Source organism: Chiloscyllium punctatum, chromosome 15, assembly GCF_047496795.1.
Source record: "Chiloscyllium punctatum isolate Juve2018m chromosome 15, sChiPun1.3, whole genome shotgun sequence".
Lineage (NCBI taxonomy): Eukaryota > Metazoa > Chordata > Chondrichthyes > Orectolobiformes > Hemiscylliidae > Chiloscyllium > Chiloscyllium punctatum.
The window spans coordinates 3,023,250-3,050,368 of record NC_092753.1 but is presented as its reverse complement, the minus strand read 5'-3'; the positions used below and the strand labels follow the sequence as shown (position 1 = coordinate 3,050,368).

At 38.3% G+C, this 27,119-nt stretch overlaps 1 protein-coding gene across 7 annotated transcripts in view; it reads left to right on the top strand.

Annotated features, from left to right (window-relative positions):
• LOC140485987 (ribosomal protein S6 kinase alpha-3) overlaps nt 1–19,358 on the top strand; it is a 117,823-nt gene extending 98,465 nt beyond the window's left edge. For all 7 annotated transcript variants that reach the window (XM_072584483.1, XM_072584479.1, XM_072584482.1 and 4 more), the window contains 8 exons: nt 3,605–3,727; nt 4,319–4,408; nt 5,001–5,159; nt 12,018–12,179; nt 14,583–14,659; nt 16,159–16,276; nt 17,384–17,524; nt 17,712–19,358. In XM_072584483.1, coding sequence (XP_072440584.1) covers nt 3,605–3,727; nt 4,319–4,408; nt 5,001–5,159; nt 12,018–12,179; nt 14,583–14,659; nt 16,159–16,276; nt 17,384–17,524; nt 17,712–17,837 — 996 coding nt within the window. In that variant the 3' untranslated portion in view covers nt 17,838–19,358. The remainder of the gene's footprint in view (nt 1–3,604; nt 3,728–4,318; nt 4,409–5,000; nt 5,160–12,017; nt 12,180–14,582; nt 14,660–16,158; nt 16,277–17,383; nt 17,525–17,711) is intronic.
• Nucleotides 19,359–27,119: the final 7,761 nt, after the last annotated feature.

Below are 27,119 nucleotides of genomic sequence, written 5' to 3'. Positions count from 1 at the left end.
AACCTTCAAGGATGATGTTGAGGGCACCGGATTCAGCATGGAAGGCAAGAAGCCTGTATATTGGTTTTCAATTTGCCTTTCATTACTTAATTTTATAACAACAAATTAGAAACTGGGTATTGAAAGTGAAGTTTATCTGAGCTGTGCTGTACTTCATTACAATACTTAACATTGAAAGCCAAACATATAATGCTTATTTTCTAAAACCAGAGTAGTTACTTCTGTTAATAATACATTTAGTAATCACCAGATTGCATCCTTTCAGGCTTTTCAGACCTTTGAGCCTGTTCTGTTATTGGTGACAGATCAGCTATGATCTTACCATCTATTCTAGATTTTGTTTTGTCTATTCCCTTAGTACAACTTCTTATGAAACAATATTTTATCTAGCTGTGCCTTAACTTTAAATGACCCTGCCTCCACTGCTCGAGGGGAATTCCAGCTTAGGACTGTTGGAAAAAATAAATCCTCATCTCTGCTTTAAATGGGCGATTCCTTAGCTTAAAGCTATCTCCTTGTTCTATTCCTTCCCCTCAGGATCTTCAGTGTTGCAATAAGACTACCTGTCATTCTTCTTAATTCCAATGAATATGAGCCCTGTTTGGCCTTGATTCATAATATAATCCCACCATCTCTGGAATCATCAAATGAACCTTTCCTGTGGATGTAGGTTTGCTTGCTGAGCTGGAAGGTTTGTTTTCAGACATTTGTCACCATGCTAGGTAACATCAGTGAGCCTCTAGATGAAGCATTGATGGCATGGCCCACTTTCTACTTGTGTTAAGGTTTCCTTGGGTTGGTGATATCATTTCCAGTTCTTTTTCTCAGGGGGTGGTAAATGGGATCCAAGTCCATGTGTTTGATGATAGAGTTCTGGTTGAAATGCTGTGCTTCTCTGAATTCTTGTGTCTCTGTTTGACTTGACCTAGGATGGATATGTTGTCTCTGTCAAACTGGTGTCCTTCCTCATCTGTATGTAAGGATACTAGTGAGAGTGGGACATGTCTTTTTGTGGCTAGTTGATCATGTATCCTGGTGGCTAGTTTTTTTTCTGCCTGATTGTCCAATGTAGTGGCCAAACACATCCTAGAGGCATGGCATTCCAACCAGAACTCTATCATCAAACACAATGACTTGGATCCCACTTACCATCCCCCTGAGAAAAAGAACAGGAAATGATATCACCGCAAGAAATGGCATCACCAATCCAAAGAAACCTAAACACACAAACAGAAAGCAGGTCGTGCCACCAGTGCTTCATCCGGATGCTCACTGATGCTTTTACCTAGAATGGTGATGAAACATCTGAAAACAAATCTTCCAGCTCAGCGAACAAACCTATATCCAGAATCTCAACCTGAGCTGCAAATCTTCTTGCAACTCGTGATCCTTTCCTACACTGTTTTTGAATGCAAATTTTGTCCTTTTCATAAGTAAGACTACTAAAACTGTACATGGTACTCCCAGATGTAATCTCACTAACTCCTTGTCCAACTGTTGCGAAACTTCCCTACTTTTTATATTGCTTCCCATGCAAATATGAGTACAACTCACCTGCTGCTCTTGTATACTGTAGTACCTTTTGAGATTTATTTACCAGGACGGTACTGCAGTGTTGTTTCATTCAATCAGTGAGACTGAAGTGGTTTATACAGTTAATTAACGTTTAAAATGTATTTGCTGAGCCAGTTAACGTTGCAAGCTATGATTTGTCATTTACCCAGTTCCATTATAAATGTGATTTAGCTTTTAATTAGAGCAAAATGTATCGACCAAGTTCTTTTATATTCTACTGTGCAACTTACTTGTAAAGGTACATTTCCATTCTTTTAAAAATGTACTTTATTGCCATGCTGCAAACTTTCTTGTCCATGGGTAGCTTGCATTTAAAATGTTCCTGAATTTTCAGATGTGAATGATCTGTTTATTTCAATTTCTAGTACATTCTAGATTGCAGCTTGGTAACGGGTATACCTTGGAGTGAACATTTCTCTCCTCCACTGACCCATTTACTGTTTTTGCATAGGTCCCAAACCATTTTGCAATGATCCATTTCTGCATTTCCCCACCAGATTATAATATTTCAGTAAACTTTTTTGCTCTCCTCATAGTCCATTCTACTAACGTAGCAAATTCATCTTTCCTGTTGTCCCATTTACCAATTAATCTTTTTTTTTCACTCTTACCTTCTCATCTCATAATCTTGAATACTAGCTTTTCCTTCCTGACACACATGCATTCCTACTTTAAGGAGAGTAGATGAAATGAGAAAGGAATTTATGATTTACATGGCTTAAATGTCTGTATTCAGATGATAAACAATTTTTAAAAAGCATTTTTTAACCTAACAATAAAACTACTCTTAATCTATTTTCCATTAATCTTGGCAGTTTCAATTAACCTGCAGTTTCCAGATGTATGTGGCTCTCTTACTAGAGAGGCTTTCATTGTCCAATCTCTACATTTACTCTTTTTCTTATTGTTCATCTCTAATTCCCCTTGAGAAAAGTGGTAATCTTTGTGGTTCAAGTCATATACTAGGACCATAGCAGCCCACGTGGTGTAGGTGCACCCACATAGTTGTTTAGAAGTGAACAGTGTGTGAACTTGAATTGTAAACTTGTGTGCCAAAAAATACTTTGGTCATTGAAATAGACTAGAAAGATTTCGTCATAGGCTTTGACATTTATCTAATAGGCAGTGCTCATTAGATTTGTCGATTTAAATTGTTCTTGTACTTCTGGGCAGTTCAACTTTAGATTGAGTCTTGGAGCTAGTGAGAACCAGAGAACAGTGAGCTTCAGCTCCTGAGTCTTAAATCTAGTGTGGCAACTAGATGCTCACAAAGTATGTATTTCTTCAACATCTGTTAATGTCCAGTCCTATTCCAAATGGTTAAGCTGTTCTAAATCATTGTCTGTATGAAAATAACCCTATGGTTTGATTAGACTGTCAGCTAGAGCATCTGTTATTTCCGGCCCTGTCAACTTGCTGAAGTATAATTTTAATGGCTCAAGCTTAAAATTAAAACTGGACCATTTAGGTGCAATTCCTGAATGGATGGTGCAAATCTGAAATTCACACCCCGTCCTTAAAGCTGTTGTGGTTACGTTGATTGAACATTTCAGATCAACACTTTTTTTATTCATCAAAGGTAGTAAGAGTTACAGAGCTAAGATGGGTAGATGCAGTTGATGTAATTGAATGGCTAACCAGGCTTGAGGGCTGGTTGACCCACTCTTAGTCCTATGTTTTTGCAATCCTCTTCATCTACATTGTTTTTCATTTTTCCTGCTACTACAACTTGAATTTATGAAAAGATATTTGCTTCTCTAATAGCAAAATTACTAAGTAAAGGGAAACTGCAGAGGTTTTATGATCACAGTCAGTAGAATATAGAACATTAGGTAAGGCTGACAATATTAAGCACGCTTTTAAGTTATGTTCCATTTCCAATTAATCCATGTTAAAATGGGGTGAATAGTTACAAAACAAAGAAGTGTAGATCTTTAGTTTAGAAAGTTATTGAACTTCTTTGACTTTACTTCATAGTACAGAAAGTAGCATTTGTGTTTTTGTGACTAATTTCACACCTCTCTTGCAGTTGCACAGAACCAGTATTCAGTTTGTAGACAATTATGACCTGAAAGAGGACATTGGTGTGGGTTCCTACTCAATCTGCAAACGATGTGTAAATAAATCTACAAACATGGATTATGCTGTCAAGGTATGCATTTTTGCAGTGCATGTCGTGTGTGACTAAGGATGATTCCAATACTAATTGACCAGTTCAGACTGAAAAGCATCTTTCAAATAAACCTTTTCAATGCCTAATTCTGAATTCAGTTGTGAAGATAGAAAACCAGCAGATGTGGTGACATTGATTCTTGATCCGTCATTGCCTAGAAATGGTTCTTGTGGTAGTTATGTGCTCGTTACTTGTTGGTAGCAGATAATTTTGAGAATTTTGACCCAAGATTGGTAGTCAGAATTGTATGTGACACGACTCTGTAACATGAAGAAAATGTCCAGACATACATTCTGTATGATCTGATTTTGATGTTGCTTCACTATTATTGCTTCACTGGGGTGTTTATAGATTGTGAATGTTTAAAATATATATTTTATAAGTCTTAAAGATCACTTCTGGTAAAAGAATCTAAACAATTCTGTGTAAATCAAACCTGGTAAACCCAGACATCAGATCTAGTATGGCTAATTTTAACACAGCAGCTTGATATTAGTTAATAAATTAGTTAGTTGGGGTGTGTGTATAGATGTGTCACCTTTCCTGCACAATAATTTTTTTTTTAATTAGATAATTGATAAAAGCAAGAGAGACCCTTCTGAGGAGATTGACATCCTACTTCGGTATGGGCAGCATCCCAATATTATTACCTTGAAAGATGTAAGTACAGATTTTTCATCCTGTTTAGCCACACCACAATCTCAATTTTGTAGATTGCTCTTGTATAACTTTCTTATTAAAGAAGTAATTGACTCTATGTTGTGGTTCTGTTCGCCGAGTTGGGAATTTGTCTTGCAAACATTTCGTCCCCTGTCTAGGTGACATCCTCAGTGCTTGGGAGCCTCCTGTGAAGCGCTTCTGTGCTGTTTCCTCCGGCATTTATAGTGGCCACTATAAATGCCGGAGGAAACAGCACAGAAGCGCTTCACAGGAGGCTCCCAAGCACTGAGGATGTCACCTAGACAGGGGACGAAACGTTTGCAAGACAAATTCCCAGCTCGGCAAACAGAACCACAACGACGAGCACCCGAGCTACAAATCTTCTCCCAAATTTTAATTGACTCTATGCTGGGCCACAAAAATCTAACTTTCCCACAGCATTGCAATGCACATAAGTACTCTTACATTACAGTGAAAAGAATTTTCACATCCAACATTACTGTTGAAAATCAAGTTTGTAAACTGTATTAGTATTTTAAATGGTCATAGCTCTATTGGTGGTAAATTTTCTAATGTTTCTGTATTTCTACAGGTGTATCATGACGGTAAATATGTGTATCTAGTCACAGAACTCATGAAGGGGGGAGAATTGCTGGACAAAATTCTGAGGCAAAAATTTTTCTCTGAACGGGAAGCCAGTGCTGTACTGTACACCATAACAAACACTATGGACTATCTGCATGCACAAGGGGTAAATATAATTTAAATCATTTCCAAATATTTCATTAGCAAACAGCAGTAAAAGAAAATATGCTGAATGTTTTTCTTCATGATAATGATGCTGATAGTATAATCAAAAACAAAAGTTCACTTTCAATTTAAATATAATGCAAAAAAAAGGTAACTTTCTGAATTTTAAGCATTGACAGTTGAACATAAGTTTAGATATTTTGGAGCATAAATTTTGTACTGAGCAAGTTAAAATCTAAATGTCTGATAGAAACTTGGAATCCCAAAGGCCATTTGGCTCATCAGGTCTGCACCTATCCTCCAAAGAGCATTCCACCCTGTCCCCATAACCCTGCATTTACCATGGCTCATCCACCTGGCTTGCACATCCCTGGACACGATGAAGCAACTTAGCACTCAACAGAAGCCCAGGCAGCGATGGGGAGATTGTCACCAAAGGTTGGAATTAAATCTGGGTCCGTGGTACTGCACTTGCTACTGTGCTGCCTTTCATAGATTTCGTGTTAACTTGTAGACATAATTTAAGCATGTAATTCTTCGGATTTTAATTTTTTGTATTAAAATCTATCTTCTGAAAAAAGTGTAGAATCATTTGAATCTCTACAGTGTCGAAACAGGCTCTTTGGCCCAACAAGTCCACATCGATCCTCCAAAGAATAACCCACCCAAACCCATTCCCCTACCCTATTATCCTATATTTACCCTCTTTTAATGCACCTAACCTACACATCCCTGAACACTATGGGTAATTTAGCATGGCCAATTCACCTGACCTGTACATCTTTGGATTGTGTGAAGAAACCGAAGAACCCAGAGGAAATCCACGTGGACAACATGCAAACTCCATACAGACAGTCGCCTGAGACTGGAATTGAACCTGGGTCCCTGGCACTGAGGCACCAGTGCTCACAACTGAGCCATCGTGCCGCCCCTGAATATATGTTAAGGTCACTGAAGTCAAATTTTTCTACAGATTTTATCTCTTAGATGTAGAATTTTCTGCTTAAATAACTGAGTATTACTAATTCAGCTATCTCCTATAAGTGAACATTTATGTTGCAAACCAGATGGCTATTCTCCACAATAGATTGTGTTGCACTGTTATGTGACTGTCTTTCTCCAGGCTTTACTGCATCCTAAAACTTGGAATTTTCTTGCACTGACAAGTTTTATATTTTGGAAAATTTGTCCCAATTCTTTCAAAGTTCATTATTAGTTTTGGAGATTTTATTTGTGTTCAGATTTATCTCCAACATTCTGTGATGTCTACATTTAAAATTATACTTGTGTAATTGTCTCGACGCAGTAAGTGAGTAAGTGAGAATCAACAGATGTAAAGCTGGAAAAGCACAGCAGTTTAGACACCATCAGCCCAAAATGTTGCCTTTTCTGCTGTCTGACCTGTGCTTTTCCAGTTCACATCTAGTGAAGTTCTTGGCCAGTAAATGACCTCACCTAGTAGTCTCTTGTTGTCCAGATCACTTCATTCATTGTGTTTGGTTGATACCATCACCTATATTAAAGAATGGAGTATTTACTGCAAATCTATCCTCAATTTACCTTTTATTAGTTTGAATGTTTTGCCTTGTACTACTCTAATGTTTTAATTTAATATTATTCTGGATTGGCTTTCCCTCAACTATCTTGTATACCTCTATGATCACCTCTTGATGTTTCCCTTTAAGATTATAAAGCTGAATCTACATTTTAGCTCAACTTTGAGACAGGGAAAATTAGCTCCTTGGCTGTTAAATACATAAAATATCTTTAGTAATCTTATTTCATGAACCAGAATTGGCCACAACACTCAGTACAGTTTGATCACAGTGCAGGCCCATCTACCTTGCTCTTGCATCCTTTCAAAAGTGTAATATCTAGAATTGGACGCAACATCTGTCAAGTCAAATTAAATCAATGTTTTCTAAAGCTTTGCCATGATGTCTTTGCTTCTATATGCTGTACTTAGCAGATTCACACATGCCTTATTAACTCTTCTTAACCTGTCATTTTTCAATGACCTGTACCCTGTTATCCTGCACCTTACTTTACAATTGTGTCCTTTAATTTTGATTGACTTGTTCATCCTATTGTTCTGGATATTTATTACATGACTTGTGATTTCTGTTGTCAACATATCTATGCTTCTCATAATTTTTATAAACTTCTGTCAGATTTCCTCTCAGCCTCCACCACTCCAGAGAAAACACCCCCAGTTTGTCCAACGTTCCCTCATAATTGATACACCCTAATCCAGGTAGCATCCTGGTAAACTTCTTATGCACTCTCTCCAAAGCCTCCACATCCAGCCTATAATGTGATGACCAGAATTGAATGCCGATCTCATAAGTGTAGCCTAACCAAACTTTTATAAAGTTGCAACATTGCTTTCTGACTTGATTGGTTGAGAAATTGAATACAAGAAAGCATACCATATGCTGCCTTTACCACCCTATCTACTTAAGTGGCTAATTTCAGAGAGCTATGGACTAGGACCACAAGATCCCTCTGTACATCAATGCTGTTAATAGCCCTGTCATACTTATCTGTAACATTTTATCTCCCAAAGTACAACACTTCTCACTAGCCTGCATTAAACTCTCATCTGCCATTTCTCCACACACATCTAAAACTTGATCTATATCCCACTGTATCCTTTAACAATCTTCTATACTATCCACAACTCCCCTGATCTTTGTGTCATCTACAAATTTCCTAACCCACCCATCAATATTTTCATCCGATTCATTTATATAAATCACAAGAAAAAGGTCCTAGTATGGATCACTCTGGGACACCACTTCTCGGGAACCCCCCAGCCAGAAAAACACCTTTCCACCATTACCTTCTGTCTTATACGGGCAAGCCAATTCTGAATTCAAATGGCCAAGTTACTGTGGATCCCATGCATCTTAATCTTGATGATTTTACCATGAGGCATCTTTTCAAACGCCTTACTAAAATACATGCAAACGGCACTTGCTGCTCTACCCTGATCAATCATCCTTATTAGCTCCTTTAAAAAAAAATCAATCAAGCTAGTAAGACATGATCCGCCCTGCGCAAAGCCATGTTGATTCCCTAATTCAGTCACACTTATTCAAATGTATGTAAATCCATCTTTAAGAATCTTCTCCTATAAGTTCCCAACCATCGATGTAAGACTCACCGGTCTATAATTTACTGGATTATCCTTATTTCCCTCATTAACAGAGGAACAATGTTAGCTACTTGCCAGTCCTCCGGGTCCTCCCCAGTGGCTAGAGAGAATACTGAGATCTTAGGCAAAAAGAATAGGAAGTCAGCACAGATATCACTTTGATTCAAGTCTCATCTTTTGGGACTCTTGACTAGTTCTTTAAGGATGGTCACAGTGTATGCCACAATGGTACAGGATTAACAAGAGCCCTGAAGTCTTAAAATCAAGAGAAGCTACTTTAGCAATATATGTTCCTCTGTGAGGGAGGTTAATTGAGAACAAAAATAAAAACAGAAATTGCTGGTAAAAACTGAGTAGGTCTGGCAGCATCTGTGAAGCAAGATCGGTTAATGTTTCAGGTCTGGTGACCCTCCTCCAGAACTGGGGAAGCATCACACAGACCCGCAACATTAACTGAGTTTGCTTCACAGATGTTGACAGACCTGCTTAGCATTTGCAGCAATTTCTGATTTACAGCTTCCGCAGTTCTTTCAGTCTTTATTTAGAGGTTAGTTATGAGATGGTTTCTTAATTGGAGCCAGTCCTGAGAATATGGCGAATCTCCATGGCTATACAGAAACCTAATTCTGTTCTTCAAATTGCACATTACTCAATTTGATGTCCCTTGCATAGGTGAGGTGTTCAATCATCCAAGATAAGTAAACCAGGTACAGTTGTATACTAAATAAACACCAAGGAAGAGTTCCTGTTGTCCTTGTGTTCCATCCCACCAGTATCCACATTCAGAAGATCAGCTCCTTTTGGGCTCTGTCTCTGTCTATTGTTTACCCTTGCATCTTCCCCCAGCCTATCTTCTGCATTTAAATTCACATTTTCCTAGCTACCATGAGTTCTGAGGAAGAGTCACCAGACCCAAAACGTTAACTTTGATTTCTCTTCACAGATGCTGCCAGACCTGCTGAGATTTTCCAGCAACTTCTGTTTTTGTTTCTGATAGAGTTATGACATTTTCTCAATAATTGAATGATCTCTATGGAAAGGAATACCTGTCTGGGATTTGTATCCTTTTATTTGACCCATTTGAATAGATTGTTTCCTATGATCTTAGTGCAGCATTCTGTTGCAATCTGGTGAGTTTTCTATTCTTGGCCTTTGATTGTATGCAATAGTTTCTCAATTATGCTGCTCATCAGCTACCATATTTTGCATCTGTCCAATAGTTGCTTTCCTTCAAACCATTTATTTAGTTTGCTAAAAATAATTAGGTAAAGCTATTGCTAAGCAACATTTTAATAGTGAATCAGAAATCCCTATTCCTTATTTAATTACCACAGTAAAGCAGGACCTATGCACATTCAGTTCAAAGGGTTTTTTTTTCTTTGATTTTCAACAGTGTTTAGGAATTGTGTTTCTGCCTGCACACTGTTAGAAAGCAATGGTTGTGCTATCAGAAGAACCAATTAAGATAAGTCTGTTTGTTCATCTGAGCTTAGCTACAAGTTTAGACCTTTATCAACTCACTGGATGGCTGTCGTCTTTCAAGCCTTGAAATGATGTGATAGTGGGAATGGCATGTGCATAGTGTTTGACAAGCAATGATCTAGGGCATCTCTTTCCTTCCACCCAACTTGGCTTCCTGCATTTCTTAAAACTACTTTCCATCTTCATTCACAAACTCTATCTCAATCCTTTCTATGGCTCAAAGTGTGGCTTCCGCTCTTGCATTAGCTGAGGTTGCCATGAAGGATACTCCTGAACCTCTCCCCTCCCCTCAGACACTGTGACGTTCAGATTAAACCACTACCAGTTGTCTCTCTGACGAGGGAGCAATCCTATGTTCTGATAAGACTGTAGTGACTTTTTATTTTAGTATCCAAAGTCAGAAATACCAAGGTAATGTCCATTCACCTAGTCCTATTTTGAAATTTGAACTACCTAAAAATGGGCATTTTTGGGTACAGAACCATGAATTCTGCTGTTGACTGTTCTACTGTCTTATCCATTTTTTTTTGTTCTTGAGGTGAAATTGGTGCTCAAAAGTTAGTACTTGTCATTTTGTCAGCCAACATAAAATCCTTCTAGCTTAAATTTAGGACAGTCACCCCTGTTGTATAGTTGATTTCAATGGAATTGCTACTTCTGAATCAAAGCATTTGAAAATTGTGATTTATTTCAGTTTCGACATTGCAGCTCTTTGACGTCCAGTCTTTTAAGAAAAGGATATCAGCATGGTAGATTTGCATATAGACAAAAATTCAAGAATAGAATAAAATGTTTGGTTGTGTCAGATGACAATTGTGAATCTTGCGTAGTGGTATGAATTTATCAAGAGACTTTAATCTGTCTGAGTCTGCGTGGAAGCCAACAACATCCAACTAATCCCTGTCTCAACTAGATTCAGTTAGTGAAATAACTGTAGAGGTTATGAAATATTTTGGCTTCTTGAGATTTAAATAAGTGCTTCCATTCTTTATTTCTTTTTGTATGCTTTGTAAAGATGCAGTACAATTGGTAGTTTGATTGTTACTGGTTAACTTCTCAGGTGCTCTGGAAAGTTACTCAAAATTATGTATATTGTTCAACTCAATCAAGTTTACTACCCTCTTCACTACCACAACAGCATTGAAACTTCAGCTTATATAAAAACTGATTTTCACCAAGGGGAAACTCCCATTTTTCACTGGGAAGTAATCCATCTTGATTTTAGGATTGACTGTTGCATTCCATTAACTTTTGTCTTCTATATTCTGTTTCATCATGCTTGTTGTTGTATTCCCATTTAAGAGGTGGATCCATTGATCAAATGAAGTTACGTTGATTTGTAGGTAAAATTTATTTATCTACTTTTCATGAACTCTTCTTACATTTTCTTTGCTCTGCTGACTTATTTGTTTAGACTGATCCTGTTCTTGCTGACCATATGACTCCACAGCATGGTTGGTTCGTGACAATTAGAGATGGGCAATAAGGCTGGCCCAGCAAGCAAGCTGTCGTTCCCATGAATGCCTTTTTGAAAAAAATCTCCTTTCTCTCCTGGCAGTAATAGGATTTTTCATTTCATTGGTCTAGGATAGTTCAAGTTGAAGATTTTGAGAATACATGTTTAAAAGAAATCTAGTAGTTAAAATTTAATTTTCTTTGTTCCTTATAGATGTGTTAATTTGAACATAACTTCTGTTGTATTGCAGAGATAAAGCTGGTGTGAAATCAGATTTTGATTTCTTTCACTGGCATTTGTATACTTGTATCTCAGTGAATTTCAAAATCCTACTCATCTTTGGAATTGATTATAGTTCAGCATGGTTCTGGTGTCACTTAAACTGTACACATATACTTCAAAGATAATTAACCATTACATGCAAGGATACCCTTGCTATTTGTCTGTAGTCCTATTGTATTTCTAGTCTTTATTCTCTCAAGATTTTGAGGGCATTTACAATTTTTTGCAGTTTTAGCAGCTATCAGTTGATTCTGCATATTCTGTCAAATTTTTAAAGCTTTCTGAACTTGATTGTGTGAGAGAATACAAAGTATATTTACCAGCTCCAGGGAAGCAACCATATTTTTGTACATTCAAAGAGTTTTAATATAGATCTTGGTAATATTCCAACTTAACTCTCTGGAAGCCTTTAATTGGAAATGCATCAATAATAAAAGCAGATGCAGTTTGCTGATCATCATAATGTATTTTTATGCATTTAGGTAGTGCACAGAGACTTGAAACCGAGTAACATCCTCTATGTTGATGAGTCAGGCAATCCAGAATCGATTCGTATTTGTGACTTTGGATTTGCCAAACAGCTGCGCGCTGATAATGGCCTTCTCATGACTCCATGTTACACAGCTAATTTTGTTGCTCCTGAGGTATGAAGTATTGATTGATTTCTACATTTTTATGAAACATTACTAAAGTTTTTGTTTGCCCTTGAAACAGTGAAACTTTCAATAGTGAGCAGTGGATAATGGGCTGGTTGTAGTATGTCAGAAAGCAAATGGTATGATGCTCGTTTATTTCTCTCCTTTCCCCTTATGCTGAACTACTAACTTCGCTATTAGAGAGATTCTCATTGAAGAAGGAGGCACTTTCATATAGAGATGGAGAGCCTGTGATCTCGGGCAAGATTGGCTTTGGCAAAGACTTGAGCTTTCCTCATTAGAGGATTACAGTTAGGTAAGGGAAGGAATGAGGGGTCTTTTTCATTCCCTATACCCTTTTTTTTTAAATTCAAAGTTCTTTATGCTTTTCTGGGGAGGAACGTTAATTGGGTTTGAAACATTCACCCAGAATTACACCGCAGCTGACTGCAATGAAAATCCATCTCTGCTTTACTCTAGTAATTAACCATGAGACCATAAGACAATGATCAGCCTACATTGCTAGCATTTGAATTGACCATTCTTATAATAGTCCTAAATGGTGAACTTTAGCCTGAGCCTTGTACAAACCTGATAAAGATGATTTTAAATCAATTTACACAAGATCCTGATGACAAGAAATGTTCAAGTGTGGATTCCAAGGTTGAAAAGTTAGAATATCATACTGCTTTGCTTTAAATGCTCCCCCTAAATACTTCATGGATGAAGAATGACTTTTAAGGTATAATAACCTTTGTGTTCTAAAACACAACAGCCATATTGCCATGCTATCTTTGTCATCCACCTGAATTGGTAAATGAAGCATCATATTAATCTCTTTCCTGAAAGGCAGAAATTTATAATAATTCACCTTTCTTTAGTTTTGCATCCACTTGCATTCTAAAAGCTCCTTTTAAAGGAGAGAAATAGACATAGGTACTTCAGAAATATGTCAAAATTATGTTTAAATCCTGAAGTCGGGGTTGAACTATTGTATTAGTCAAGCTATTGCATCTGTTCACTTATCACTAACATATCCCTGTATAATAAATGCTCATAGCAGAGAAGAGCCTCTTAGAAATTTATGTATGGATATGCTGTCTGGAATTCTGCATTAGTGTGAGGGTATAGCTGAAATTCAGATAATATCAGAATATTTAATTTCATTAAATCAATGCAAAACAGGCCAAATTAGCCTCTTAGAATCAATAGAGTTGGCGTTTTAATCAATTAGCATTTTTTTTGCTGATAACATTTTAAGTGAAGTTTTTTATGGACTTAATGCTTAGTCAGAATTTTTCTTTAATTATTAATGACAGTACATTGGATAGAAAAATGTAATGCATTTGGTTGACAGATGTTGGTACTCATTTCCTATGCCAGTAAATGTTTCTAGTAAAAAATTGTCTGCCCTGTATTTGTATTCCTTCAACCTCTTTATGATTCTATGAGCTGACCTATGAAACTAAAGATGTACAGCATGGAAACAGACACTTCAGTCCAACTTGTCCATGCAGTCCAGATATCCCAACCCAATCTAGTCCCACCTGTCAGCACCTGGCCCACATATATCCAAACCCTTCCTATTCATATACCCATCCAAATGCCTTTTAAATGTTGCAATTGTGCCAGCCTTCTCCACTTCCAATGGCAGCTCATTCCATACACTTACCACCCTCTGCATGAAAAAAATTGCCCCTTGGGTCTCTCTTCTGTCTTTCCACTCTCACTCTAAACCTATATCTTCTAGTTCTGGACTCCCCCCACCCCAGGGAAAAGACTTTGTCTCTTTCTCCTATCCATGCTCCAATGATTTTATTGACCTCTATAAGGTCACCCTCAGCCTCCAATGCTCCAGGGAAAACAGTCATCACCTATTCAAGCTCTTCCTATAGCTCAAATCCTTCAACCTTGGCAACATTCTTGTAAATATTTTCTGAACACTTTCAAGCTTCACAACATCCTTTTGATAGGAAGGAGACTGGAATTGCACAAAATATTCCAAAAGTGGCCTACTCCTTTGAATTTGATAAAAGTTGTCAGCCCCTGCCCCTGCCCCACCAAACAGTCATTTCCAGAGCTTCACAAATTTAAAGAAATCTTGGTTCTACATTTATTTAATTCTGCATCTGTGGAACTTTAGTCTAGATAGCTATATCCAGTTTCTTTCATAAGTTTAAACATTACTATCATTGCTTCATAATCTGCATTGCTGTTAATCAACAGACTTAATTTGCCAAGCTGTTTTTCTCCCCCTCATGCCAGGTTATTACCTAATTCATTCCTGATGCACCATCTTAAAGGGCTTTTTTTATATAGAGAGTGAGGTCCAATATAGGTATATTAACTATTAAGGGTTCACGTGCAGCCGGAATTGAAACACTAATTATTTATTTATATTGTACTACTTAGGTCTTAAAGCGACAAGGATATGATGCAGCTTGTGATATCTGGAGTCTTGGAGTTCTCCTTTATACAATGCTCACAGGGTGAGTTTGTACACTGCCTAGGATGTTACTGATAAAGTTACTGAAAATACCAGTGTGTCTGCTGTTGAATTTTTATTGTTTCCTCTAAAGGTCATGAATCATGCTTGAGTACAACTCTGTTCTGTGAAATAGAAATGTCAAATTAAAGATCTTACTGCAATCAAACTTATAATACTTTGGTGGCACTTTGCAATGGGACAAGTACCTTCTTGTCCAAATGATATTAATTCTTCATACATGAGGTATCACTTTAAAAAAGCAGTAATTGTCCAGTAAAGATCTGAGATCAGTCAAAGCTGTAGCTGGAGCCTGCTTTTTTTTTTGTATATTCTCTAATTTGAATAGAAAACAATTTGCATTCACTTAGACAATAGAGATATGTACTTGCATATATTATAACCTGAGTTTGAAGAGAACAAAGAATACTACAGCACAGGAACAGGTCCTTCAGCCCTCCAAGCTTGTGCCAACATATTTTGCCCTTCTATAATAACTCTTCACTTACAGGATCCGTATCCCTCTTCCTGTGATCCCTTTCTAGACCCTCTCTTGTACCATTCGTAACACATTTTGAATTTTTTACCAGCTGGTGATTTGGTCCTATTTACAGATTCCGTATCTGTTTAATATTTATAAACAATTCAGCCAGATTTCTTTAGTCAACAAGGAATAACTATTTTATCACAAACAAAATTTAATGGAGTAAACAATATTGACAAAAAATATTCATTACTAATAGTCTAACATCCCAAATTTAACATGAAGCAAATATGGGTAATAAAACAATGTTCAGATTGCACAGAATATATAAAAGAGCAAGTACATCTAACCTATCTCATGGATTGGTTTAGTGCCCCCTGCCTCTGGAATTCCTGATTCTTTAAAACTTCACTCCAGCATACTTCTCAGGCACAACTTCAGCTTTTTGCAGTCTGCTTCAGGCTAGTATTACCTTGAACTTGCTTTCTGAATACTAACCTGATTAATTGCACAAAATCATAGCCCAACCTAACATGAGGTCTACTTCTCCCTCCCTCTCTGTAGCTTTTCCATATTGACTAGTAGTCCCACTACCTCTTACCTTTGATCTCTCCTGAACTGCCATTTGAAACTTTATCACAAGGTGCACCCCTACTGATTGGCAGAATTGAATGTAATTAATATTTTGGCACAGTCAAATGCAGTGCTCTTTGAATTGTCTAAAAGCTTGAATGTTGCACCTTCACTGAGTATTGGTGGCTGCAGTACAAACTGATACAGCAACAAAGGAATTCATGATAACATTACTCATTAAGTATGTACTACCATTCAGTAACTATATGTTTATATTTCCCCATTTCCCCCTTGCTTCAAATAAATTGATTTCTTCATTTCCCTCTACTTCCAAGAAAACCAATTTGCATTGGTCTGATTGTGTGTTGCTTAGTATCAGTGGCTCTCCCTGTTGTCTGTAAATGTTGAAATGTTTTAGTCCACTGAAATTTAATTTTGTTTCACAGTTACACACCCTTTGCTAATGGGCCTGATGACACTCCTGAAGAAATATTGGCGAGAATAGGCAGTGGAAAGTTCAGCCTGACTGGAGGTTATTGGGATACAGTTTCTGACGTTGCTAAGGTAAAAAGACAAACCTAAGATAGATCTTAACTTTAAATGGGTTCAATACTTGTTTCGATGCAAAGCTCTAACCTGTTGTTAAATCCATTCTATATCAAATGATGTCTGTTTGCAGATTCATAGTTCCTTGAAGATGGAGTCACAGGTAGACCGGCTACTGAAGGTGGTGTTTGGTACACTTTCCTTTAATGGTTAGTGCACTAAGAATTGTGATGTCATGTTGAGGTTGTACAGGACATTGGTTAGGCCACTTTTGGAACACTATGCAATCCTCGTCTCCGTCCTTGCGGAAAGATGTTGTTAAACTCGCAAGGCTGCAGAAAAGATTTACAAGATTTGAGCTATAGGAGAAGCTGAATAGACTGGGGCTATTTTCTCAGATGCTGAGGGGTGACCTTTTATAGAGGTTTATAAAATGAGCATGGATAAGGTGAATTCCCATGGTGAGGGAGTCCAAACTAGAGGGCCTAGGTTTCACGTGAGAGGGGAAAGATACAAAAGTTGGACGGAAGGGTCTGTTTCTTGATCAGATGGCACCTCTAGCTTAATGTACAGAATTACAGCTTTGCTTTTTTTTCCCTCTAATATCATTGTTAGTGGTAGTAAGTAGGTAATTGTCAGCTAAATGGATTTATTTTGCCAAAAAAGGACTATCCAAGAACCTCCTTTGACAAAAGTTATGTTCCTGGATTTACTGAGCTTTTGTTCTTCACAATTATCCATTGAAGCAGTTCTGACGGGTGCACTTTCTTCATCGGACAGTCAATTTAGTATTATCTCAAAGGTCTTCAACCTCCTGGTCAATATTTATCTTTCCATCAAGGTCACATTTCTGTTTGTGGAAGCTTGCTAAGTGCAGTTTGACTAACATTTTCCATATGGACTGTCTTGAGGTGGTGGTAAATGTTCTAAAAATGCAAATCTGTATTTGTTTTCTTGTACTTGTCACGTAGTATATTCCTGCTGATGGATGATTGGAAAATCTAACCATGAATTTTCTCAACAATTGGTTGAAGTTGGATTCATTTTTGTGTAGTAGTCACTGTGGTAATATGTTCATTTGCCAATGAATGTTGCAAAAATATCAATTTGTTATTGATTTCATAGGATCTTGTATCAAAGATGCTTCATGTAGATCCACAACAAAGATTATCAACTACCCAGGTCCTCCGGCATCCTTGGATTGTTCATCGGGATAAATTGCCGCAATTTCACTTAAACCGTCAGGATGCACCTCATCTAGTGAAGGTGAAAACTACACTGCATTATTTCTTTTCCGTGCCCCCTTCAACCTCTGTTAATTTGCCTCTGTCCCCAAGTACTAAGTGCCTCCAAAAAGGCAGCAGAGTGATGTGAACCTTTTGATCTTGAAGTTTATGACAAAGTTGTGTGTCTTGCTGAACTTGTCTCAACTGAAGTTGTGCTGTTTTTCTAGGGGGCTATGGCTGCTACATACTCCGCGCTGAACCGCACACCGTTACAGCCTGTTCTCGAACCAGTTGGCTGCTCAAATCTGGCCCGGAGAAGGGGTGTTAAGAAACTTACCTCAACTGCTCTTTAAAGTGACCTCTGCTGAAACTGGATTCACAGCAGCCTTAGACATTTACGTGTCTCAACAGAGAGCATCCCATCACGTTACCTTTATATGCTGCTTTTTGTCTTCTCGTCCTGCTTTCAACAGTTGGATACCAGGATTTTGGGGGTGTTAATCTATGGCTGGAATGGGAAGCAGAATTCCTGGGAACAAAGGTTAAATGGGTGAAAGCAAAGAAACTTGGCATTTCAATGAACACTGTATTACTTTTATGTGTAAATTAGCATTAGAAAAAGCACTCTCAGTGAATTTCTACTGGGAATGTGTAAGTCCTTCTGGATTGTTTTTGTTGTAATACGGGATCTTTTTCTAAAATTTAGCACTTGGGCTAATGTGTATTCTATACGTGTCATCACTGTAAATCTTGTGCCATTTTTGAATGCCATGACCTTTACATAGACAGTGGTTCTTAATGTTTTTTTTTCCCTCCCAATGTAGTCCTCCATCAGCCTGTCTCTCATCAATGGCTGTTTTCACATTTCCGATCAGTGCTCCATGATTGAAAGTTATGTTGATATTTGTTAGCAGCTAAGGGGGACACCTTATCTCCTTGCCTGCATCTTGAATCAATTGTTAAATAACTGTAAAATCTACTGTAATCTATAGATCTTTGAGAAGACAGCCTGCCTACTACTATAGCATGTATCTGAGAGTCTTTTATGTGAAACAGAATGTTTATAATCTTACATTACATATAACTTAGTATGATACGGTGAGGGTGATGGTTCTGAACAAAGCATTGAATTTCTGAAATGGATTCACCTTGGCATTTTGAGTCCATGAGACCATAAGACAGTGATCACTGATTGACACTATCATTGTCTATGATTCTAAACCGAAACCAATTGAAAATCGTTCGCTGTGTATCCATTATGTCTTCAGCCTTAAGATTCTTAAAAATAGTTTCATGATATTGCAGCCTTTAAGATTCCTTACCATTGGGATGTGATTGCAATTATTCAAATAAAACATTAAATGTTACCATTCAGTATCATAGCTCGAAGGGAAAAGGTGTAAAGATGAGGGATGTAATTATTTTGAAATCGAAAATTCTACTTGGTTAATTTTTAAATGAAGCCGTATCAAAGATGTAATATTTTTCTATACTTCTATAAATCAAACTTTATATCCGACTCCACCACATAGCATGGCACTGAAGTGGATGTATAAGGAATTTTTATACTGTCTTTACCAAAGTGTAAATTTGGTAGCAGTCTGAAGTCCAGCTGACACTTGCTGGGCGATGCTACCAGTTAACTGGATTGATTAAAATAGTCAATGCTTAAAGAGATTGACTTAATTGTGCCTCATTCTGATACAGAATCAGTGTTTTCATGTGAAAATCAATGTTACCCTGGCCTATTCCCAGGTGCAACTAGGTGTGGAATCAAATCTATTAGTACTTATGTTGCTCCTTTTTATGGGCTGACAATTTTTGTAATCACGAGGAAAAGCTGAAAATTTATACAAATAAAATATCAAATTTAATGTTGTGCTTTCATTTTACTTGCAACCTCCTGAGATGCTTGGTTCCTTTTTTTAAACTAACTTGATCACATTTTGAATGATGCTCCTCACTTATTTTAATGTTCGTTGATTTCTCAATTTGCAGACAAAAATCCAGGCCACTTTTATCAATACGTACTGGGCCATCACTCCCCCTGTCTACGTGAAAATCTGGTCTGTTCCAAGTGGGAGTGACCGTGGATTGCAGCAGAGAATGCTTGGTATAGGCTGGGCAGAAAGCCTGTGCACTAACTATGTCTTAATGTACCGAAAGAAAATAGCTTTCATGTCTCACTCCACATGCCCTGCACTCACTCACCATATAGACACTTAAAGCCCCCATGCCAAACCATGCCCCCTTATACCTTGATTGCCAATTCACTTATATCCTTAAAACCCATGCTGAGATGACATTTGTGTTATATAATGTTGTAGATGTATATTTGAGACTTCACTAAAAATCTACTTAGTATGTTTATATTCCTTCAACTATTGTATTTGAATCCATTGTTTTTAAAGACATAATTTTGTTAAGCATTGAAATGCATTCATAGTCCCAATTCAAAGAAGCTTGTAGCCGTCAATCAAGATAAAATGGCAACAACATGACTATCCATGGTTGTGAAAACAGTCATGCAGCAGTAATCAAACCCCTCAGACTTATACGGTGAAACTGCCAGCTTTTTTTTTAAACACTCAAAAATTCTTTTCAAAAAATTCAAGTGTCAGGAATTTGAATCCTTCAGAGCTTGCTTTATACCATTTTATGAATGTTCATCTTGAGTGTTGACTAGTCTGACTGACGCTTTGAACGGGTGATCTTGACACAACAGTTGATTTGGACAGGTTCCTTGACGGCTGCTGAGTTTGTAAATTTTACACTTTCATGGTTACTTTGAACACCAGATTATCCAACATATGGTCTGAGATCCAGAGTCCAGCTTGCAAATAGATCCTGTTTAATCCAGAGATCAGTGTTCACAACAGAAGTAAATGGAAGTTACTGATCCTACTTGGAGCCGCTCTTCCAATCATCAGCTGTTTATCTCCTACTTGCTGCTGACAGGCTTACTAACAAGGAGATAAATAGTCTACAACAGAAGGAGCAGCAAACCATGGCAGTGTTCAACTTGAGTTTGCCTACAGTCGTGGAGGAGTTGGGGTAAGACTGTTGAAGTATTGATTAGGTGGGAAGGAAGGATGTCTTGTGCCATAATTCCTCAGTGACATTAACCTCAAACTCATTAGCCTAGTGCATGTCTGGCTTGCTTCTAAATCTCTAGGTGCTTGATTACTTGTACTGAATGAGTGAGTGTTCTAAAGAACCCCTCATTTTCCATATAGGTATTCTGAGGATCATAGCTGAAGGAGCTGCCTTATCTCAGCTTTCCAAGGAGAAACAGACTTGCTCTTACCAGGTTTCTCACTAGTATGGGTTACCAAAATTTTGAGACTGAAGACAACTGAATTGCCAGCAAAAGTCTGAACCGAACATGTATAAAGCCTGATCTGAGTCCATTCCTGCCTCTAGGAATATAGGCGGGGGTGTGGGACTTGGAACTTCTAGGCTCGTTCACTGCTTTTGCCACAATTGAGGCTTTTTTTGAGGTGTTGTATTTCTAGCCTTTGTCACTAATAGGGACTTGGAACTACTTGGAGTACAGTTGTTTTCTAAAAGTTTATGGTAAATTGTTTTGTTGTACAGTTTAAAGTGGCCAGTGTCTCAAACCTGCAAAGTATAAGTGTCTGACTCAGTGTTCTCTCAACATTCTTCACTCACCTTAGCAATAGGATACAAGTAATACCAACATTAACAGGGTATGGAACACAGAACAGTTGTAAACATCAAAATATCTTAAAAATATGGCACAATGGACCTACTTTAATTTTGCCTATGATTAGTAAAAATAAAAAACGATCTAACTGATCTGGGATGAAATGAAGTACTGTTTGGAGCAATAATGTATAAACGTTAATTGGAATCAAAAGTCAAAGGTGATTTGAATACTTTTCTGGAAAAATATTTAACGTAAAATTTGTTTCTTTGCCCTGAAAGAGCCACCTGCAAAGCAGAAGCCAGTACCATGAATTGGATGAATCTATCACTTTGGTTTCTGAAAGCAATGTGGCTTTTCGCAGTTAATGGAACAGTACTGCCATCTACTAGTGACCTAAGGTATGGCTCTAGAAGTTCCAGAAAGCACAAGTGTCAAGTTGTCACAAGTATGCCAATTAAAAGCTGAAGAAATTTTGAACAAGGACAAATGTGACTTGCACACGGCAACCATCCGGTTTTAAAAGTGACTACTTTGGTGTTTTGACTTATGACAGCATTTCACAAGAAAATATTTTTGGCTCATATTAACCTGCAGCCAGGCAAATAATAATGTTAGCATTTGAATTAATAAGATTGAGAAACTTGGAAACCTGGCTGATTTTACCAACTAAATTACACAAGGCTCCATGTTAATTATTTCCCTCTGATCAAATGTTGCCTGTGTCCTATGAGTGAGTAAAATCAAAATAGCTAGCTCATTCCAGGTATTAATCTGGAAACCCCGCTGAACTGCTTCTAATATATTTACATCCTTTCTTAAATAAGATGAACAAATGAGATTTGAGTGTTTTTATAGCATCCACGTGGGGATATTTTCAAGATGGCAATCTTAATGTCAAAGCTATGGAATGAAGAGTGAACTACTGTTGAATGGGATCTGTTTTCTTCCTTTAGGACTTCTGTCCTTGTTGCTGAATGATGTTATGCAATATGCATCAAATCACAGCTAATTTGCAAACTCCAACTGGGAAGTCTATAGTAGAACTTCCGACAATGTCAAAGCAACTGACTTTTAAAGTGAGCATGGAGAGGGACTGTTCAGACTGCTTGTGAAATGTTGTGGGTTTGAAGTGATGTCATGAGCCAAGGTGGAAGGGCTGTCCCTTGCACCCAAACAACTATCCTTTGTTACTAGTCAACTCACTCTCGTGCTTGATGCAATTTTTTACACAATTGGAGACATTTCTCTGTCATCCGGTCTTTGCATGGCTCTATTCCTAAAAAAAAACTTCAGGCTCTGAAGTTACTTGATGATCAATGTTAAATATCACGCCACCAGATTATACTCCAACAGGTTTATTTGGAAGCACTGCTTCTTCAGGTGGTTATGCATTGGTGATCAATGGTTGCCCCACCACCACACCCTCTACTTCATTCCTACTTCTAATCTACATGCCCTTCAGGGAAAACAAATCTTTGAAATTCCAATTGTAATTCACTGTCACCATTGCCTCTGATTATTCATGGCACTTGCTGAACATCCAGGATGACCAGAATTTTTCTTTCCCCAACTAAATATTGAGAAAATCTAAACCATTGCCGTGGTGCCACACATTTCATCTCTTACCACTTATTCCATGACCACTGCCTCAAGAACCAGTGACTCACAACACTGACACTCTATCTGACCATAAGCTGGTCTACTATTCCTATTTATGCCTAATTACCCAAGCCCACTTACACGAGCATAATATGCAACAGCAGTAGTAAGTAATTCAGCCCATTAGTCTAGTCCACTGTGCAATGAGATCATGGCTGATGTGATAATCCTCAACTCTTTTCTCCCCTTTCCCCATAACTCTTGATTTGTTTAGTGATTTAAAAACCTGTATATCCTTAGCCTTGAACATATTTAATGATGCAGCCTCAACAGCCCTATGCAGTAAAGAATCACTACACTCGGAAGAAACTCATCTCTATCTTAATCTTAGGATAAGAGATTACCTTATTTATGTCCTCTGATCATAGACCCTATCACAAAGGGAAACAATGTCATCTCATCCACACTGTGTGAAACCCCCTAAGGATTACATGTTTCAATAAAGTTGTCTCTCATTCTTCTCAACTCCAAAGAATAGAGACCTAAGCTACTTAACCTCTCTTCAGGCAGTTCCTCCACATCTGGTATCAGCCCAGTAAACTTCCTCTGGACTGATCCCAATGCCTATATACAGTATCTTTGAAATCAGTAAACTAAAACTGTTCATAGTATTCCAAGTGTGGCCTAACTAGTGTCTTGTGTATTATCTATTCATCTCTGCCATTTCTTAGTTCCCCATTGTAGTTCTCTTACAGAATGAGCCTGAAGGAATTGTGTTCATCTTAGCTTCTCACTTCTTTCTCATATACTAAAGAAGTTTTTGATGAACATTTTGATGATTATTAGTTTATCCTAAAAAATTATTTTCTCCCTTTCTTTTGTTGATTTCTAATACTATACCAATCCTTTGGATTTCCAATAATCTTTGCCACAGTGCATGTTTTCTTTCCTTCAATGTGATGCTGTCCTTAATTTTCTTGGTTAAACGTGGTTTATCTACCCTTCTTTTTCTCTTTAAAAATTCTTGAGCATGTTATCACCTCCCACATTCATGTTGATTCCATGTTTAGATCCCTCCAAATTGGTTTTCATACCCACCACAGTACTGTAATACTACTTATCAAAGTCAAAAATTACACTTTGTGACTATGACGAAGATGAAGTATTGATTAAGCTGTACTCTTAAACAGAGTTCAGCTCATCATCTCCTCTAAAGTCTCTCCACTGACATTCAGTTTGTGTGGAGTTCCATTCTTATTTAACTGGTACAGTTAGATCTTTCTTGCAGTAGTTTCTCCTTCCATTTCCAAACCATTACTTCTGGAATTTTTCAAGGTTCTATTCTTTTACTTTTCACTCTCACTGTCAGTCAGCAATATCATTGAAAAATAGTAACTTACATTAAAAAAATCTAAAGTTCCTTCAAGTCTAAGAGTAGATAGTTTACCTTAGCTTCATCTTCCCACACTGTCCACATATCACCTGATCATCATCATCTATTCACTCATCACCCCTATGTACATTGGTTCTCAGTCAAGCAAAGTGGATCGATGTCTTGCTTTCAGAGTTTTTATCCTTGCCAAAACCCTCCATGGCATCAGCTCTTTCTAATGCTTTCACATGCAGAGAGAGAAAGAATGCAGAAAACATCCATAATATAGTTCCAGGGATGGAGAAGTTCTAGCTGTATAGACAGCTTGAAAAAGCTGTCTATGTTCTACATGTAGACAGTCAAGAGGAGGTTTGATGGAGGCATTCATAATAATGAGGGGTCTGAACTGACTCATAGAATCCCTATAATGTGGAAAGAGACCATTCGGCCCAACATGTCTGCACTAACCCTCCGAAGAGCTTCCCATCCGTACCCTATAACCCCACATTTACCATCGCTCCAAGTTCGGTATGACTCTCCTTCGGCTTCTAGTTCTGTCATCATGTACATTTTAATTGCTCTTCTGGCTGGGTCTTGGGTAATCGAATGTAAGAATCAGTAGGAGTAGGTAATCCAGCTCCTCAAGCACGCTCCACCATTTTAGTACAACCACAGTTGACGTCATCACTGCCTTAAATCCATTTTCCTGTCTGTTCTTCATAACCTTCAAACCATGACTAATTGAAAATCTGTCTCTCTCCCTCCTCAAATTTATTCTGCATGCCGGCATCCACTGCACTGGGGTAGTGAATTCCACAGATTCACAATCCTTTTGAGTGAAGTAATTTCTCCTCATCTGTTTTAAATCTGCTACCCCTTATCCTAAAACTATGATCTCTTGTTTTAGATTGCCCCACAAGAGGAAGCATCCTCTCTGTCTAATTTGTCAAGTCCCTTTAGCATCCTATTAAATCTCCTCTCATTCTTCTAAACTCCAAAGACTGTAGGTTTAAACTGCACAATTTCTCTTCATAAGATAAACCTATCCAATAGAACTACATCCTTCAAGTAAGAAGAAAACTCTACGCAATACTTCCAGGTGCAGTTTCATCAATGCCTTGTACGTTTGCAGCAAAATCTTCCTACTGTTATACTCTTCCATTAGCAATAATCAACTTTAGGAAGAAAGGAGAAGTTCCTGTGAGTGACGATAACCCATAACTTTTCCTGGACAACCCACGTAGATACCATGCTCAAGAAGGCACAACAACACTTCTTCCTCAGAAGGCTAAGGAAAATCACCATGTCCATAAGAGCCCTCACCAACTTTTGTACGTGCACCACAGAAAGCAATCTACCTAGGTGTATCACTGATTGGTATGGCTACCATTCTGCCCAGGGCTATAAGAAACTGCAGAAAGTTGTGAACACAGAATAGGCCATCACATAAGCCAACCTCCCATCCATTGGCTCCATCTACACCTCTTATTGCTGTGGAAATCAGCCAACATCATTGAAGGTCCCTCTCACCCAGATTACATAGAATATTACAGCGTAGTACAGGCCCTTCGGTCCTCATAGTTGCACTGACCTGTGGTACCAATCTGAAGCCTATTTAACCTACACTATTCCATTCTCATCCATCTGTCTATCCAATGACCATTTAAATGCCCTGAGTCTACCACTGTTGCAGGCAGTGTGTTCCGTGCTCCTCCTACTCTGAGTAAAGAAACTGCTTCTGACATCTGTCCTATATTTATCACCTCTCAATTTAAAGCCATGTCCCCTCGTGCTACCATCGCCATCTGAGTAAAAAGGTGCTCACTGTCTGACCTAACGAAAACAGCCTCAAGTCCCTCAGTCTTTCTTGTAAGACCTTTCCTCCGTATCAGGCAACATCCCAGTAACTGATGATGTGAGAACAGTGATAGATCTATCCCTGGAGTAGTCTTGAATCACCAACCTCTCGATTAACAGCCGAATGCGCTCACCAATTGCGCTACAGAGACTGGTGTAAGAGACTGCACTTACATATAATAGGAGGACTGGTTTGTGAGGACAGGTATTTATACTGAGATGATGACAATCTTCCAACCCCTGCTGTTGGGCAAAAGATACAAAAACTTAAACACTTCTTCCCTGTGGTTATTACACTGCTGAATGGACCTCTCAACTTTCAAATCTAATGTTGACCTTGCTTTTGTACACCCCCTGTAACTTTTCATGCCTCACACTATTCAATCACCCTCTGATCTGGATATCTATATGTCATGATCTGCAAGTACTGCACTCTAAACAAAACTTTTCACTGTACTTGGGTTCGTGTGACAACAGGAAATTAAATCAAATCAACAACTGATCTATTACCTTTCTGATTACCTGCTGTAGCTGCATGCTGCATTTCTGAGGATGCCTGAGGCTCTGCACCTCATCCACTCCCTGCACTTTCACTTTGCTCATAAAAAGAGTCACATAAACCTTAAAATCTAGGCCTCTGCCTAAACTAACACTCACTGGTTATTAACTAACACTCACCTTGTGCTGGGGGTACCGTTCAGACTTGACGCGGCGCGCCTCTGGAGGGCGAAAGGTAGAGAACGCAAGTACAGCTAGTACCAACTCGAACGACATACCTTGTTTGTCAGTGCAGTCTCAATCAATGGGTGGGAATCAGATAGCTTCCCTGTAAGATCTGGAGTCAGGCAGGGATGCCCCCTCTCACCCGCCTTGTTTGTGTGTTGCATAGAGCCATTTGCCGAATCCATCAGGAAGGATGCGAGGCTGAGAGGGGTGACTATTCCTGGCAGCGGGGGCCTGCAGGTTAAGGCCTCCCTGTACATGGATGACGTCGCTGTTTTCTGCTCGGATCCACTGTCCGCGCACAGACTCGTGTGCATCTGTGACCAGTTCGAACGGGCCTCGGGGGCCAAGGTAAACCGAGGCAAGAGCGAGGCCATGCTCTTCGGGAACTGGGCCGACCAATCCTCTATCCCC